Here is a 19,940-nt window from a genome sequence, read left to right on the forward strand (position 1 = left end):
GACAGACACCAAAATAAATAAATAAATACAAATTTATGAGCCGAGTATGTGAAATTTACCTGCCCCACACCAACGGAGTCGATGATATACTGAAATCTATATCTGAGCACTGGCATAGCCAGAACATTTTTTCCACTGGGGCAAAAATACAAATCTCTAGAAACTTTCAATTTTTGCCAAGCATTCCTGTTCTGATTCAGTTTTAAGCACAGCTATGGCCAAAATGTATATATTTTATTTATCATGTAATCAAAGAAACTACACAATTATATTGCAAAAGTGTACAGGAAGCCATAATAGTATTAGGCTACAGTATTTCATGTTAGATTTTGAAATGTCACATTTTTTAATTTTTGCCTGTACATGGAAAACTACAAAGCAGTATGTAATTCAATATGTTAACGTAACATTATTCAGCAGGTTTCATTCGGCTTTATGAAGCAAAGTGTGTTAATTCTATAGGGTGATACAAGACTTTTGGCCATAGCTGTACATCAATGCCTAAGGTTTAAACGTTCATAAAATGTAACCAAAATGCATGTCCCCATATTAGCTTATTAAATAGCTAATATTAAAATATGCTCTCATATCTCACATGAATATAGATTCATATTCATATACTCATTGGTTTAAATAAAGCTTAACAGTGTTATTTATTAGAGTGTGGCAATGTCGAATAACACTATTTATCAACTATTCATACCTTACAAGTTACAAGAACAAAGTTTCACGAGTTTGAGAGTGAAACACTGATAATGCATAAGATTTCCAAAGGAATTAAACATATTTTTAAACTACTGCCACCTGTGCATCTTGCCCCATCCTACCCTGTTATTTCCAAAATGTACCATTTTTTAAACTATTAACTATTTTGAAAAAATAATTGTAGCCAACGTTTTCACTAAAGTAAAACCAGGCTTGTGTGACTGTAACATGCCACTTTTTTTTTAATATGTACTGCTGCTTAATCTAAGTTAAAAAATAAAATAATTGAACTTGTTCATGGCCCCGCGGCAACATTACCCTATTTTTAATTCTAAAACCCAACATTATTTAATGTTTAATAATGGTCTGATACTCTGTCTTCCTTACCAGTACCTTTTTTTTTAATAATGGTCTTATACTCTCTCTTCCTTCAGATATTTTTGTGAGTAATAAATATAAAATATATGCCTGTATTTAAGCATTAATATTTAGTGCAGTCGTCTCTCTGACCACCTGCCAAGTTCACATTCATTTAGTGACGTGTTTTCTTACTGTTAGCTAACGTTAGCCACGGTGCAGGCCTTGGGTCAAACCAACGTGTTCGTGCGTGTAGGGAGAAGTTATTGTGATTGTTTATAAATGTGGCCCATCCTCTGAATACTTTTCCATTTTTATATTTATTTTAAAGATTTCAACGCAAACCAATGCCAAACACAACAAGGTATAACACATAAATAATGACTGAAAAAAGGGGGGGGGGGGGGGGGGGGGGGGCAAAATATATATTTTGACCAGCCCAATATTCAAAATTCATAGGCAAAGGAGAAGAAAAGAACCTAAGCATTGTGCATTCCCTGGTCTATAACTTCAGGGATACTGTCTTTCTGATGTCTGGTCTGTCTGTTTACCATGCTTCATGAACCTTAAAGACAGGCTAAGCATACATATATATATATATATATATATATATATATATATATATATACTTGTGTCAAGAGGCACGGCAGATGTGCAGATGATGTCACCTGCATGTTGTGTGCATTGTGTCTTTTTATTTATTACAAAAAAAAACATTTCAGTTTTGCATTTCTCTGATATTAAATACACAAGATAAAGTAATCAGTTCTGGTCTTGCATGCGCCGTATCTGACTACTATGTATAATGTATCGTATGGAAAGCAAGCAGAAGCTAATGTCAAAGAGTGAATAATATTGTGTGCCCCCTGCAGAATTAGAAAACCTTGGGTAGCACTGCTATAACGATCTCATGCTGCTAGCATTACAAAGTGCAAAGGTTCACTGAGAAAGAGGAAAAGGAATAGCGAGGGGCTGAGTTTCCTCATTATACCATTCCGGAGCTCTTCTAGCTTAAATATTTATTAAGATATTAATATCTCCTCTTCCCTTCATCTTCCTTCAGATGATATGCACCACACAATGCTCGAACGGCCAGTCACACAGAAGCAGAGCTGCAGCCACAGATGGTAAGACGTTAATGAAAGAGAGTAAAATAAATTATCCACTGCATGCACATTATTGGGGTTTTTTTGCAGCGTTCACAGATAAAATATAGTTAGGGAGAGATTTATGGTTTGACAAGCCAGCATCGTGATGAAACAACATGCAAATGTATGTCAAGCTACAGTGTGGCAAAGTTAACAAATGTCACATTGCCAAGGCTTTTACTCTGTAGCGTGTTTTTTTTTTTTTACTTTTGAAAACTTTTCAGGTGTTTTGCCTTAGAGCAATCTCTGACACAGTAGCTAGGCAACCGCAGCTTCAAGGCAGCTGAAACAGTCATTTTAAAAAGCGTCTATTAGTTAGATTATTTAAGGTTAAGGAAGCCTCAGTCAAATTTTAAAGTTTAAGCAGTACAATAGTGTATTTTTTAAGAAACATTGAAAAATCTGATAATTACATCCTGAAAAGTGCCTGACAGCAACCCATACCTTCTGTCAGCCTATGAATCAACCAGCAATTACAACTTTCAACGTGCTCCATAAAACAACCTTTAAATACATCTCCAAAAACCTACGAGCAAGCAGAAGAATGTCACTAACCCGGATGGGAATCTGTTCAGTCTCTCTTTCCTGTTGGGGGTTCCTGTATTTTTCATAGAAGTCGCGGCGCTTCTTAGTTTCCTTCTCATCCTTGCGCTCCCTCTTTTCTGCAGGCTCGTCAGAGCTGTCCGGGGAGGGCTCAGTCTGCTTCTTTGTTTTTTCCACTTCGATGTAGTTCTCGTTGGGGTTCAGCACGATCACTCCGTAACCCTCCTGGATGAAGAAGTCAATACAAAAAAACACAGATCAGGGGGACGGCTGTTGATTTTTAGAGCATGTGCTTGTATGGGCATTGGGGTGCCTGGCGTGAAAAAAAGAGAGACTTGTCAGGAAGTGTGGCAATGGATGTGCATTCTGCTGATAAACCAAGCTACCTGATGAAGACTTTGCCCTGGTGTGGCATTTGTGAAAAGTCATTTGGGGATGATTTTAAAATGCAGTTCCTGTTAACTATTAAGAGAGGATTATAAAAGCAAGACAAGCATCCAATGCTTTGAATTACAGTTACTGTTTCCAAAGGGCAGGTGTCAGTTACCATCAAGCATAATCCATTTTCAACATCAACCAGCCTTCAAAATACTGAAACACATGAGTGCTGGGCAATGTTATTTGTCAACAAAACCTGGACACGATGGAATACATAGCTGAACAGTAACAATACTAAAACATGAAAGTAATGCTGTCAAATGAACATTATATAATTCAAAGACCGTCTGACTGAGGCTAAATATCAAACGCTCATCGCAGGTGACAAACTCATGCCAATACAAACTTTACAGACATCTTGCCCTTCTTCCATTTAAATGTCAGCTTTGGATTCCACTTGCCTACCAGGGGGAACTATAGTTGCTAATGATCATGGTTTCTATGCAAGCTGGCAATTTTCTAAAATCAATTTATGGGCAATCACCAAAAACATTTACTCAAGCCAGGTATTATCATAAACATAACAGCTCAAATGGACCAAGGGGGGTTCATCCCCTCATTTCAATGGCTGGCTGTATGGCAGTTTGTGTTATAATATATATATATATATATATATATATATATATATATATATACACATACACATCTTAGTTACTAAACTGTTATAATTACATTCTGTGATATGATCATTGTTACAGCACCTATTGTAATCATATCATACAAAATGCTTGCTTAGTTGCTATGGAGTGTAAATGCATTATTTCCCCTTCCCCCAAAACAAACCTTTAAATAAAACCATGCATACCCTTAAGACCAAAAACAGATTTGTATCCCACATTGATAATAAGTTATGTCAGTGATCCCTGGCAATATCATAAATGGGGCATTCAATAAATAGTGTGTGTGTGTGTGTGTGTGTGTGTGTATATATGTGTATTATGTGCAATCACCTAACACATTTACCCAAGCCAGGTATTATCATAAACTTATAACACACCCCACTATAGTGTCATGTGTGTCTGTCTGTCTGTCTATCTCTAGCTATATCTATATATTTATATATATAAGTAGCTTTCGAGTTAAGGTGAGAGAAAGCAATAACTACTGAATTATGGGTAGTTGAGATTTATGCAAATATCAGAATTACAAGAGCCAATCAAATCGCGTGAAAGTCGCCATAAGGCTTCTACATTCACAGCATTTTAAAAGTCAAAGCACAGTATCTGCAGACATGTTTCGCCCTGTTTATATGACACTAACACAACATTTGCGTTGACAACAGAAAAATAACACATCTTGAGTGATTATAAAAATTATAGTTTTCTCACCCGCAACAATAACGCAATAAGAAAGCCTAAGAATTCAACACATCTACACCAATTAAGACTATACAAAAGCTAAGTAACGGCACTATATCTATAGTATTTATTTTCAATGTCTTTCAAGGAATTCAAAATTCTGGAAATTTTCAATTGAAAGAATATGCATTTTACTGGATAAATGATTTGTTATATTTCACTCAAATAGCATGTAGTTCACACTCATTTTGACAGATACTTTTATAACACACTTAATACGGCAACATTAATTGGCAAAGCAAATACAGTATCATAAACTTACTCCCATTAATTTGGATATGTCCTTGCATATATGTCCTATCATTTATACATGCTACTGTATATCTTTTAAAAGCACAGTATGTAATGTACTTTGCTATTTACATAGTACTCTGCCTTTCAATTCATACTTTTTCTCAAGTTAAATTACATGCAAAACATATTTATTATTTATATAGGGAAGTTCAGTACAACCCATATAAATAAGTAATACATCAATATTATATAAATAAGGGTTTTTCCTTCAATGAGACAAAAACATCTTCAAAGCAGTTTTCTTGAGAGCTACTTTACCAACTGGGTTATGCATTCCATGTCCTAATTTGTAATTAAATCATTCATGAGATCATGCCCAACATTTTTTTTTGTTCTTAAAATGTTGATTTCTTTATTATTCATACATACTAAGCAATAAATAGCAATGTGTTCTTTTATTTCTCCTTTATATATGGGGATCTCTGATTATCTGAAACAACTTTTTTTTTTAAACGGCGAATCTCTATTTGTCAAATTTCTATTTCTAAAATCCAATCTCTATTTGAGGCTAAATCTACTGCTAGTCAAGTAAATGGATGACTGTTTTTAGTATTTAAAAAACATGTCAAGTTTTACATAAATCCATATTAATAATACTACTATACATTTTTAGAAAGCTATACGAACCTGACAGAATCACAACCCAGGACTAGAAGAGGGAGCTCTCAGGCTGTTAAATGCTTTCCTAATAATAAACTCATAAATGCAATCCTTCATTATAAATAATGATCACTCCCAGCACAACAGGTTGTTCATGTGTTTTCTCCTTTGTGGAAGCCACAATACACATGTATTAAAGGAGTATTAAACACATTTCAAGGGATCCCTTTATTCATGCCCTCATCCATTCTGTGTTTTTCTGAACATTTCATCAGGCTGGGGTTCCTTTGTTAGCAAATGCACTGGAAAACTTGGAGCAAGACTGTCACGTCACAAGCTTTGTGCCACTGCCCACTGGTGGCAGGCTAGATAAATGACTGGCAGTGGCAGTACTAATGCATCAACTTCAGCTTTCCAAGGGAGAATGCTCAGCTGGGGTAGGCTGACTTGTAGGCGTTGCTCCCCAGCTGTGTGGAAACTTTATTGGAGTAACCTTTACCATGCTCTGTCAACCTGAAGCAGACTTGTGCTTCACAAGGTCTTGTTACTTCATTATAGGTTTCAACTACAGGGCCACTAAATTGCTGGTATCTCGGTCCCTTTGTTCAATACATCACTTGCTTTCACAGAAGGAAAGCACTAGCAGTTTTTTTTTTTTAATGCAATTGAGTTAAAACAAAAAAAAGACGCTGGATCAAAACCAAAGCCTTTTTTTTCTTTCTTGCACAAAGCACAGCTTTCCAGGGCAAAACACATTACCTCCTACTGACATTTTTACTTTCAAGAAGGGAATAGCTCAGAAACAACCAACTGATAGGCCAACTACAGAGATGTGTTTTTCAGTTTTAAAGAAGGCTCTTGAGAATGCATTTCCTTTTATTTTAATGCATATATTGTTCATTGTTTTATTAAGGTATCCATCCATCCATTGCTTTATTTATGTTTGTTTTAAATCCAGTCAGAGTTTAGGGAAATTAGATGTGACATTTTATCAAAGTTATACTATCGACTATTTATTTATTATTATTATTATTATTATTATTATTATTATTATTATTATTATTATTATTATTATTTACTAATAATTGTCACCAGAATGTTTTCACCAGCTTCACCCCCCCCCCCCCCCCCCCCCCAAAAATCCACTAATATGCTTTCTAAATTTCCTAAATGAAAGCCTAATGTACCAATATGAAGGTATCATATGGCTTTATCTCATACATTCCAAGAGCTGTTTTCTCTGGGCCCCCTGTATATTCAGGCAGCCAATTACAAACTTTCACACCCTCCCAGCGTCTTCTTTCAACTACAACCCCCACCCACCACAACAAAGTGCTGGGACAAAGCACCAGCCTGCTGCACGGAGACAAGCTTTCAGTGGGCAGCCATCGGCGTCAGGGCAGTGGTCAGAGAGGTCACCCCAGGCCCTGTACAGAAAGCTATCCCAATACCTCACTTCAGCAATATTCTTAAGAGCTCTTTTGTCAGGTTGTTTTCATCTGACCCACCCTCAAGACTAAATCCGAGCATTTTTCAGTTGTCTTTTTAGCAATCCAGACTCCCTTGTGTAGTCTGCCATTGCTTTTTTGTAAAATCAAATGATTGATTTGTCAGTTACAAAAAGAAAAAAATACAAAAAAGCCAACCTAACAAAACAGCTACTACTAAGGACATGAATGTTTAAATGAAGTACAGTATATCTATATGAGGGTCTATTTTATTGATCTAAACAGTGACATATCTTTATAAAACCACCATAACATTAATAAATCAGATTTTTCTCAGACATAATTTAACTGTATTTTTATTGCTTGCAGTAATGTTAATAAGTGAGTCTAGAAATCACCCTTACGGTTAAATTATTATTATTATTATTATTATTATTATTATTATTATTATTATTATTATTATTATTATTATTATTATTATTATTTATATCCGACAATATTTACATCATTAAAATAGACTGCATTAGTTATACATGGCGAATAGATTTCAATAAAATAAATGCTGGACCACACTACATAACTTCTATAAGGGACGGCTACACACTTCACTATAGTCCAAACCCTGTGTCTTCATGATCAAACTGATTTTAATAGAGATCTATCTATCTATCTATCTATCTATCTATCTATCTATCTATCTATCTATATATATATATATATATATATATATATATATATATATATATATTCAGGTAGCAAGGCTGAAGCCTAACCACACCATCACGGTTAGGGATCTCTTCAAAGATGCACTAGGAATGCGTGGATGGTCTGGGTTGCAAACATACATGTCTGAGGGTGGAGAATGTGGTTGTTGTGTACAAGGAGTGCAAAGATGCCCAATTGAGGGGAGGGCAAAAGCAGATCCAGCACGTCCTCGCTTTCTGTCCTCGTAAGACTGGCTGTTGATTAGCAGCTTCCTTTGGCAGGCACAGAACTAGAGGGAAACTCACTCGGGCCCCAGTCAATAGGACTCTGGAGGCGAAAAGGGGGTCCGAGATCTGTACAGGAAAACACACTCAGGGGCCCCTGGGTGTGCTTAGTTTACACACAAAAAAAACATGGACAAATCTATAAGAACTAAATTGAACACAATATAAGAAACACTTTTAAATGATTGTAATAAACTGGAAAACAATCATTGTTGACACACTTAGGAGATCAGACTGGATATATCTTTTAAATTGCAGGTTTTTTTTATATAGTCATAAAAATTAATGTTTTTGTTAATCAATATTAATAGTTCCCCTCCCCTAGTTTGAGAAGACTACTCAGGGCTACATGTTTCTCCATGGTCACGTCTGTCAGCGCCTCTCCATAATCAGCCAACCAAAGTAGTGCTTTTTTTTTCTTTAGCATGCAAGACATTATTATCCACTCTTTAAGATACCATATAACTAGTTTCAACTGTCAGTTTAAACTAGATTCCACCCTCACCGCCATGTGCAGGGTGTGGGGCAGGGGTGGTAGATTAAATCTGGATGTTTATATTATATTTGATATTTTTGTTGACAGCTTATACTGTACTGATATGTTATAGTAGACAAAGAACAACATCTATGCAATGATGAATTTATTAGACTGTCTAGACTTTGGTCATAGTCTATAACATCTGTACAGTTCCCGAAACAGTAGACCGAAATAGCAGGACACACAGAAACAACTGGTCCCCAAACGCTAGCGATCATTCCAACTATGATTCTGTGGAAAGAATTAGCCGTAATAATACAAAAAGAGTACATGTTGATAATCTTATTCACTGAAGCCAAAAAAACAAGTTTGAAGTGCTTGATCTCCAGATTTGCTTCCACTTTTCCCTCAACCGTTCTTATTAAAAAAGAAAAACACAACGTATCCAACGTTCTTACTGGTACTTTATAAAAAGTAATTCCAGCACCATAAACCCTCAGTAAGCTATTTAAGCTTTTACACGTGGTACTCTCACCATTCACTGCAAGCTGTTCCCGATCCTCTGGACATGTGTGCTTTATATTAAACAGCAAGATTACAATCTGGTGTTTTAACAACCACGCAGCCCAGTACTTATCACCTTCCTCTCCTGGACACCGATATACTCTGTAGCTTATCTCCCAGGTTGATGCAATACGTCAATACTGCATGTTCCTGGCGCAGTTAAACTAGGCTCAACCTCGACTTGAATAGTGCAAACGGTGATAAATCTAAGATTACCCTCATCCCTAAACACAGACAGGATGTATTGCTTTCACAGACACTTCTCAGGCACATCAAATACAAAGCGGACTACAGCAATACATCATGTGAGTATCGAGGGAGAACAGTGATATATACATTTTGTTTTTCGGTGTAGGTTTTTCTTACTTTGTACAGCTTGACATCGGTGTGTTGTTTTAGACTCGCACATAAACCACCAGCATGGATCATTTCAGTTCATGCGCTTTTTAATGCATATAGATAAACTTGTGTTATTATTTACTTAAAGCATGATGAAAAGTACCCTCAGTGTTCATGCATGTATTATGAAGTAACATATGTTACAAAAACCTGAACCCGAAGACAGGCTCACATAAATCATCAAAGAAGTGAAATTCGTCAAACATATTGATTGTGTAAGTAAATATTACACAAATCATTTGTCACTTTTTATAGCAAGACAACATGTCAATTGTTCACAGGAACCTCACTGTAAAGAAAGATGGCTTACACTTACTGACCGCTGTGTACAATGAAAACCTGTAAAGCAATCTGCTTGTAAACAAAGTACTCATTATGTGAAATGGACTTTTATAAATACATAATCCTACAATGTATTTTGACACTTCGATACAATAATAACACATAGATCGGATAAATGGTAAAACCAGCCAGGATATGTTATTTTTGCTTAAAAAAAGGGATAATAATAATAATAATAATAAAAATAATAATAATAATAATAATAATAATAATAATAATAATAATAATAATAATAATGTTACACAGCAAATCACATCAATTTACATTCACAAATGAATATGCTCATAGATCTAATAATAACTAGCAGCTGGGTTACTGGAGTGTTTTAGGGGAACTGTATAGAAATCTGTTGCTGTGCCTATTGTGTTCACCCACCTATATGAAGCCATATTTTCAGATCAATCTAAAAATATGCACAGTAATAATTCTAATAATAATAATAATAATAATAATAATAATAATAATAATAATAATAATAATAATAATAAATACTATGCTATATATTATTTAGATCAACGTTTTGGAAATATTCTTAGTTCAATATGCTTTTAAAACAGAACATTTAAATTATCTAGAGCAGCAGTTATTTGTTATTGATGACAGTAACTCTTCTTTCTTTTAAAGTAGCTTATTCAAATGATTAGACCTCATAACTGAGCTTTGCTTATATATTAGGGGTGTGTGATAATACTGATATACCGGTATATTGTGATATTCATCAGGAAATACAATAAATCAGCATTTCAATAACAATACCGGTATTTTTGGTTTAACTAATTCAGGGAAACGTCCACCGGAAAATGTCAGCTATTATCTTGCAAGATAATTAGTTCCCGTGAGAACTCGTAATGCGAGCAGTGCTAACACAAAAGAAAATATAGCAGAAGCAAACAGATTTTGAGCTGCTTAAATTCTGCAAAGCAAAGCCACATGTCTGGAATCATTTCCTAATAAAAAAAAAAAATCTAAAAAGGATGTCTGTATCGCATCAAACATTGCGGTATGTTGTTTATGCAAGGCTGTAGTAAAATATGCTGGCAGTGTCTTGGCAAATTTCGAGTGAACAGAGTAAAAACAAAAATATATTTGTGAGTTTTTTATTGGTATTTAATCGTAATGTTGATACTTTTCATGCGTTTTGTTATTTATCATGTCTGGATGCTTTACATCACATTGATCTGCCTGTGATTAAATACATAACCTTTACAGTAAAGCAAATAAAACATAAAATATGATTATATATATATATAAATTAAACCATAAGATATGCATGTGTGTATGTTTACGTATTTATGCGTAACTCAGTTATTATTTGTAATATTATATTGAAAAACCCAAACTCATTTGAACTAATTTTGTCTCATACAGACATACCAAAAGTGCTGGTTGTTTTGTTGTTTGGACGCATATTAATAACGTTTGTTAATGTACTTTTACTGGGGGGGGGGGGGGGGGGTTGCCATGACAGCAGTACCACCGACCTTACATATCACATTCGCCAGTATCACCCATGGGTCTTGCTTGCAGAAGGAAATTCGAGTCCCAATGAACAAGAAAAGGCTAGTATGTCGATTTTAGGTCAGCAAACAATCACATCTATGCTTGGGGCGAATTACCCAGCTAATTCAGCACAGGCAAAAATGATCACGGAGAAGTGCATGTTTTTTAATTGCAGAGTCAACCATTCTGTATGGCCTGAGTTCTTTAGACTTCAGAGGCTTGGTGAAAGACCTAGACCCACGATACCAAGTACCCAGCAGGAAACAATTCAGAGGACCCACGATGCCAAACACCCACGATACCAAGTACCCATGATACCAAACACCCACGATACCAAACACCCACGATACCAAACACCCACGACACCAAGTGCCCATGATACCAAACACCCACGATACCAAACACCCACGATACTAAGTACCCACGATACCAAACACCCACGATACCAAGTGCCCATGATACCAAACACCCACGATACCAAACACCCACGATACCAAACACCCACGATACCAAACACCCATGACACCAAATACCCACAATACCAAGTACCCAGCAGGAAACAATTCAGAGGTTATAATTAGGGGTCTACTTAAATCACAGTAAATTTATATATTTTTCGTGGGTAGGTTATGGAATTAAATTAGGATTTCGCTGACCTGTTTAAACATTAAATAAATAAGTAGACAATATTTCAGAGCACTATAAAAGCCTAAATATAGTGGTACTTGCTTCCTTACTAAAACAGAGTGCTGTCATTTGTTAAAAGCAGGCATTCAACAACCCTCAGCAGTTGCTGCCGACATTCTCGGTCTGGTGTGAACTTGCCCATACATTGAGACTGCACGTGCTGCATGCACTGACCGACAGGAATACTTTTTGGTCTGCGCTGACTTTCCAGTTTGTTTTCTGAAAGCTGTTTATTTTACGTTCTGTTCAGCAGCATCTGTAGTAGCCTTTCGTTTAATGTGTGATTCTGAAGCTAAATAGCGATGTGCAAAACAATTCCCTCCATCTGCATGTACAGTTTCTTTGGGAAATATCTTGACACGATCATCAGCCGAAATATACTTTGCTTTTTTTGCTTTCTTGTCCATTTCTGGTATTTTACCTCCAGTGCTGAAAACTAGATTTTAAAAACAATGCAGCACTGACTTTGTCCCACCCCCTATTGTACAGTACAGGGCGCAGAAAAGCCAGTACAGACGCACTGATAGGCTAATTAAAACACAGTTGTCATTTGAACAGTAAACAAAAACATTAACCACTTTGGAGTATTGTTTTGTAAATGTTATTTGTCTAAGGACTTTGTTTTTTTGTTTGTTTTTGGCCTAAGTGCAATGCACACAGGACAGTGAAGGAATAAAGAAAAGCCTACCTACAGAAGGAAGATACCTAGTTTGCGTCGCTTGCGTTGTGCAGTACTTCATTTAAACAAGGTTTCTTTTTTTTTTCTCTCCGTACTTGTCCGATGTGCATTGGACCCTAAAAGAATTTCGCAGTGACCCCTCAATTTCCAAATTTCCGTGAAATCACGATTTAGGTAGATCCCTAGTTATAATATCACAGGTGTACAACAAAGTCAAGGCTGTGAAGTGAAAGCTGAACTGCAGAATGCTAAACAAGTGTTAACTTATAATAACTGGCATTTATTCACATGTTGAGTTCAGAAAAAACAGGTTTAATATAAAATGAAAATAAAGATATTACTTATAATAAAACATTTAAAACTACATTTAAAATCAGTGTTTTTAGAGAATTTTAAATAGCTAATTCAGTGTTCAGTTCTCATTTTGGTAGCAAGAAAATCAACATCATTCAGCGCTGAATTTCAATATGTATCGCAATATTGTCTTCAGGATTGCAATATATTGCAATACAGATCCTCAGTCCCAATACCCACCCATATTATAGATGTATCCATCTTTAATAAATACTGTAGATAATGACTGAGTTGGGATTGACTCTCTGTTTTTTATTTTTAATAATAAAGTTACCATTTAAATAGCAGATATAATAGTAAACTAGTCACCTTTGGATGCTGACTCCTGTATTTAGTTAATGCACCTCAGCTACACAGATATGAGTCTTGAAATCATCCTATTCTACAGTAAATAAAAGAGCACTGCTCTGAGGAAACAATGGACGCAACAGGAAGAATGACTGAAGTAATACACAGAAACAAAAATAAAAATCGCCATTGTTATGCCTAAAGCTATTTGATTTATATTTCTATATTGTTTCCCCTCAGCATACACACACATTTTTTAATGAAGGAGATAGGACATACAGATCATAGAATGATATATGCTCTTGTATTCTTGACCAACTATTTTATATATAAATCATATCCCTGACGACAGAAGTGTCAATCTAATAATAAGCATTATGCAAATATATATATTTTTTTTTTAAAGGGTTATTTTTCCGCTTTCTGGAAGACCACCTTGCTTTTGACATAATAAGGCCTGGGGAGTGAGTGAGTGTGTGTGTGTGTGTGTGAGTGTGTGTGTGTGTGAATGTGTGTGAGAGAGAGAGTGTGTGTGTAATTGTTAAGTAGCAGAATAGACAGTTTGGTTCCAAAACATCCCTTAAATACACATAGACATTTACAGGATGTGGTTTTGCCTGTAGTGTGCTGCTTCAAGGTATCTTTATTTTGTAAAGGGTGCTTCTCACAGGCCAATCTATCCGGCAACAAATACAACAGGAGAGAAACCAGAGTGAAACACGGTTAGAATCGCTGCGCTGTTTATATTCAGAAGCAGCACACACAAACTGCACAGTTTACTCGTGGTGTTCTCCAGCATGGCTCAAATGCAAGAACAAAATAAAAAAAATCAAATGGCATTACTGAAGTATAGGCTATATAATATGTGCTTTTGTTATTTTCTTTATAAAAAATAAAATACATCATTAAAATAAACAAATACATAGAAAGAAACTGTATAGAGCTATTCCGTGAATGGATATTTTACAAAAAAAATAAATAGTGACTACTGGGCCTCTGTGCAGTATGAATTGATGGACCAAATTATAATACAGTTTATATCTTTTCAGTATAAATATAAATACATATATATATATACACACACACACACACACAGTGCTCATCCGTTATAACGCGCCTCGTTACAGTGCGGAATTGGTTATAACACAGTAGGGCTGTGGCTCCCATTTGCTCAATAATGCCATCACTGTAGCCCTTTTATACTGGTTATAAGATGGGAACACAAATAGCACAGTCTTGTAACTATGGCAGCCTATCAGTACCTCCACTGTTTTCAAACACACTTTCTCTTGACAAAGGTATATTAAACATTCCCGAAACATTGGGAAGTTGGCTCTTTTGAGCAAAAACTATAAATATATGTTTACTATTTTATTTAGTATGTACATCCAACATTGAAGAAGAAGAAGAAGAAGAAGAAGAAGAAGAAGAAGAAGAAGAAGAAGAAGAAGAAGGTGGTACAAACCTCTTTCTTATCATTGTTGATTAATTATTGACACTCTTACACAATGGAAAGGTTATACACAGATGAGGCACACAAGCCAGGTGAGGCCGGGTCAATGGAAGAAAAGCAAGTCCGATCGGAACTCAGGACCTCGCCGAAATGAGCTGCTGGCAGTTAAGTAGGGTCACATTTTTCACATTCTTTTAATGTCACTGCAACCTAGTAACATAGTATGCACTGTTAAATATATACAGTACTGAACACTGAAATCAGGTAAGTATTTGCAAAGGATTCCAGCAGTGATTAATGTTATCACTAGCTAAAAACTGGCTGGCATTTGTGTGCATTACTGCAGCTTAAAGCTAGATGCTTTAAATTGAAAGTATATCCCTGTTAATCTAGACTGTTAGCCGGCAATCGTAAGGTCAACCGCAATCTAAAATATTTGAGGAAAATGTTACATCCTTTTTAATCTCTCATGGCTGGGCGAATGAATAATGAGTTGAACGCCTTCAGCCCTGGGTATTAATCTTGCTACATCCTGTGCCCCCATGTGTCCGCAAGGGTCAGGGGTTAAAGTGGAATCCCTTGACCTCTCTCCCCTAGCTTTGGGCTTCCAAGTAGGCGCCAGCGAAAGATCATTTACTTTAGGTTAACCAACATCATTTTTCAAGTTCAGCATTCCATTTCGAGCGTTTGCTACAAGATCAGTACCGATACCAATGGGGTGGGCAGAAGTGTAAGGTTTGAAGAATCAGAAAAGTGGAGAAATTGCCTTGCTGTAAAACCCCCAATGTTCCCTTTACTGAGCAGGTCTCGCCATAATTGAGAGGGATACCTGCCATGTAAATAGAGGGCCTGCCTCCCGTTCAAGTTACAACGCTGTGGGTGCAAGAGCCGGGTAAGGTCATGTCAACCAATCACAAGCCACAAGTGAAGCGTTAAAGTAAACACAACTGTCGGAGATGCATCTCGGCTTCAAAAATACACCCTCCAATATTTGAGCAATTTTCACAAGACGTGACCAGAGACTTAAGAGCCCTGAAATGATGGTGGTATCTTCTTGTGTGTGTGTCTCTGTATGCGTGACTTCCAACATGCATTCTGTCAGGTACCCAGTATTTAAAATTAGGACCAATCTGTATAAAAAACAAGAACAGGAACAGGAAAAATAAAAGGCTTGGCATTACTGCGAAGCTTGCATTGTCCTTTCAAGTCTATCGGGGGGAAAAAAAAGTTAAAAGCAGCTCTTTAAGACAGCAGGAAAAGAAAACACACTGCAAAAAAAGAGAGGACCACCTGTTGTCTATTATTTTTACATACTGCTTACTCATAAATCATAACACAGGGTAATTAATCAAGCTGTCAAAAAGAGGGTGAAAGGTTCTGTGCTGGGGTCAGGGGTCAGGCCCAGGCTGATGGAGGTCAGGGTCACACTGCATTCCTCATTATCAAGTTGGGATGAGAGAAGGCCCAAGCAAACAAAAGCGAAAGCAGATGGAGAAGGACGGATAGAAAAGAAAATCTGACAAAAAAAGAAAAAGAAAAGTGAAAGAAACTGTCAGCTGCGTGCAAATGAAGATAGGTAACCAAGTCCAAAAAAGGAAGGGGGGGGGGGGGGGGCGACAAAAAAAAGGAAAGCGAAGAAGAACATGGTTTGAAGAAGGGTCCAGATGAAAATGTTATGAATCCACTTTTGCAGATCTGATTGTTCTCAGTTCGTCTCACTGCAGAATTGCATCAGGAAGCACAAAGACAGATCTCGGTAGGTGCAATATCACCTCTCCAAAAGCTCAGGAACGGATCTTTAACAACAGAATCAAGATTAGAGCAAGATCTAGTTACAATCAAATGCTCAAATAAAAGATTAGATACAGCCAGATTATTCATCTAGACGGTTTCAAAGACAGGTAGCTGGGCAGACAGATACAAACACAGGACACACCTGTTTTTTTGTTTTTTTGTTTTTTTTATAAACTTAGTCCTTTCAGCCTAAACTGCAGTTGTATACATACTGTTATGTATTAGATTTTTGTGTCATGATTTTCTTCTCACAAGCTGTCCACCGATCTAGGGTAAATTAGATTATTAGACATGAATACAAATATTCTTAAATTACAAAGCTAGGAGTACAAGCTATACTACTTGTTCAACACCTAGAGTATTATGCTGACATTGTGGAATCTTGTCTATAATAGTGTGGCTACAGTAGATATTTTCTTGACTGTCATTATAGAAAACATGAATGTATCTTTATTTAAACTGGCTGAACTTTGGAAAAATAAAGACTTTTACATTTTCTGACGTTTGTTATCAGTATGAGCAGAAATTTACAGCTATGGCGAAAAGTTTTGCATCACCTAGAACTTTAGGCTTGAGACAAAAAAAAAAAGAAAAAAAGAAAAAAAAAACTATATGAACATAATTTAGACCTTTTACTTAAAGAAACTACAAAATGATAATCGCAAGTGTCTAGCGGAAGCCATAATTGTTGTACAGTATTTCATGTTAGATTTCCAAATGTCACAATTTTCAACGCATCAGTTTTTCGTTAAGTATATGGAAAACTACAAAGCGGTGTGTAATTCAATGTGTTAACGTAACATTACTCAGCAGATTTCATTCAACTTTATGAAGCAAAATTGGTTAATTCTATAGGGTGATGCAAAACTTTTGGCCATAGCTATAACCACTAGAGATGTTATTTATTTTAGTTTTCTTCTATGCAAACATGTCTTTAGTTTCTAATACCTATTTTCATCGACATCAAATATGTAAATGAATTACATCATGTTGCCTCTACAAGTTTTATAAATTAGTAAATGAATAAATAAATACATCAATAAACATCTGGTAGTCTTATTAGACTGTAAAACAGTGGTTTTAATTATGAGGTGATCGTCTTTCTTTTTACTAAGGTGCCCTTATAGTGAGATTTTACTGTAATTATATATCTACAAACTTTTCTGGTGTGTTTACTGCATCTATTTTGCTGTCTATGTACTTGCTTATCATACTTATCATGCTTCTAATACTTTACATTTACCTACCATTAAATATACACAAACTTGTGACAGGAATGACAAATTACAGAAAAAGACAATAAAGTAAAATTTATTGAATCATCACTACATTTATATGTACGCATGAATTATCAGAATTTAAGACTGAAAAATCAAGATAAAAAATGATAATTCAAGATAAAAAATGTAAATATGTATTCACATTACAAAGCATATTTACAGTAAGCTTATTCTGGCAAGACACAACCAAGCTCATAACGCAGAGTCCGGAATTAGATGCAGAATCCTGTGCAAAATTAGCTGTCACCCTTTCCTCAAAATCTTTGTTAATCTCATTTCCAGTGTTTGCAGATTTATCAACACATGCATCAATGTCAGCTCCTTGGTTACTGAACCGCAATACTTGGAAGAAGATATAATTAAAATGTTTTGGCAGAGAAAAGGTGAAATTGTGTCTTTCTCCATTCCCCGAGGAGTCTGTAAAACATCTAGCATGTAATGACAAACACACACCCTCGTCTCAAGCCATGACATCCAAGGTCAGCGGACTGCTATTATTTAATGGCATTCGCTTTGCACTTATACATACTGTCTGCAGCCTGCACTGAACTTTTAATGGGCTTTTAGCACAAGGACTGGTGTAAAAGCACGAGCAAGTTTAACACTCATTCTCCTCTTTCAGGATCCGGTGACAGTTTTACTGTTTAAAAATATTCTTTTTATTATGCTTATCAGCAATACAACTGATTATACAAAGAACAATAAACTAACCTACAGTCACACGTTTATGTTTGTAGAGCTATAAATAGCCAGCAGGATGTTTTCTATGTTTTTTTGGGGGGGGGTGGGGTTGACTGTTACATGCACAATCTGCAATTGTGTAATTTCCTCACCATTGTGAAGATTTCTGCTAATTTTCAAATCATTTCAACAAACAATTTGCAAGTCATAGGAGACAGGCTTTCTTGAACCAAGCATCCAAATATATAAGAAAATGTGCTGCAGGGTTGTGCGTGTAAGCTAATTAATTAATTATGCTCATCAATGGCTGCAAGGCTTACACACACTTATCGGTCCCATCAGAGACACAGTGGTTGGAATAATTTGCCAGTACTTTTGAAAGCAACAAGGAATCGCTGTGTGTCCTATGGGTCATGTGATTACCTCACTCTTCAATGATTCCACTCATGCACACACAACTTATCCCATGTGCCCGCCATCACTTTATTTAGGGTGTGAAACCTGTAAAACTATGTATGACCTTAAGCTATTTAGATAGACTTGTCACATGACACCTGCAGAAGCACCATCTTGACATTCTGTTCAGGACGATGCAGGACTAAACACACACTTTTTAAAAGACATTTAAAAATTGCCATGCTAGATTTAGGCAAACTACTGTAGGAATGCAGTCTAGCCCTAGGAACCTGCCACAAGCATGCATCTAAAAAAGGCAGTGTATTGCAGGGAATGTAAATAGGAGGTAGGCCATGGAGTTGGGGTAAGACTACTGACAACAAGAAGACATTAAGCATTAGCAGAGAGAACTGTAAACTACAGTAGGTGCCAGCAGATCCTGATTAGAAATACAAACTCAGTCACTTTTCTCTTCGTGACTTTAGAAGAGGCCAACCCACAACTGCACCTTTCACTTCACTTCCACACAGATACAATACTTGATCTAAGTCAACATCAATAAGATAAATAAAAGATGTGCTTCATCCAGAGGTTGATTCTATGGTAAATACATTAAAATCAAAAATATAATTTTGTATCTTCCATTCTTTCCCTTTGTGTAGGTTGTCTATTTTGACAGGCAACAAGTGTGCCTGTGCCTCTGTGTGTGTCCTTTTCTGCTACCTGATGGGAAACTCGGATGTGTCTCTGTCACTGCTTTTTGAAAGGTCTGTAGAGGAAGGAATGAATACCTGGGTCCCTAGGAACGCATGTCATCAAGCCTTCAGAGACAAAACACCATCCCTTCTCAGCTACCTGTCCCACTGATCCTCTATGAGAGGGAAGAAGCTAACAGACAGGGCTCTTCCCAGCATTCCCTGCTCATCACACAAATCATAGGGGACAGTCTGCAGTCCTTCACAGAACTTAAACGGCCAACAAACATGGTTATGAGGCAAGAGATTTCAATAGAAAAATATGAATATAATAAATAAAACATTACTGGAAAAAGCAATGGCTTGTTACACTGCTTTATGGGTCTTCTTGGTGGTTTAAGAACTGTTTGACTATACAAACTAAGGAGTTGATTTGATCAACTTATAGTCTGCTAGATAAGTCACAGTTT

General features: G+C 36.2%; 1 protein-coding gene across 4 annotated transcripts in view; it reads right to left on the reverse strand.

Annotated features, from left to right (window-relative positions):
• The window catches only part of LOC117973461 (cotranscriptional regulator FAM172A-like), a 177,930-nt gene that overhangs the window by 98,315 nt on the left and 59,675 nt on the right, over positions 1-19,940 (reverse strand). For all 4 annotated transcript variants that reach the window (XM_058985518.1, XM_058985575.1, XM_058985656.1 and 1 more), the window contains exon 7: positions 2,766-2,978. In XM_058985518.1, the coding sequence (XP_058841501.1) occupies positions 2,766-2,978 (213 nt within the window). The remainder of the gene's footprint in view (positions 1-2,765; positions 2,979-19,940) is intronic.

Source organism: Acipenser ruthenus, chromosome 1 (assembly GCF_902713425.1).
Source record: "Acipenser ruthenus chromosome 1, fAciRut3.2 maternal haplotype, whole genome shotgun sequence".
NCBI classification, from domain to species: domain Eukaryota; kingdom Metazoa; phylum Chordata; class Actinopteri; order Acipenseriformes; family Acipenseridae; genus Acipenser; species Acipenser ruthenus.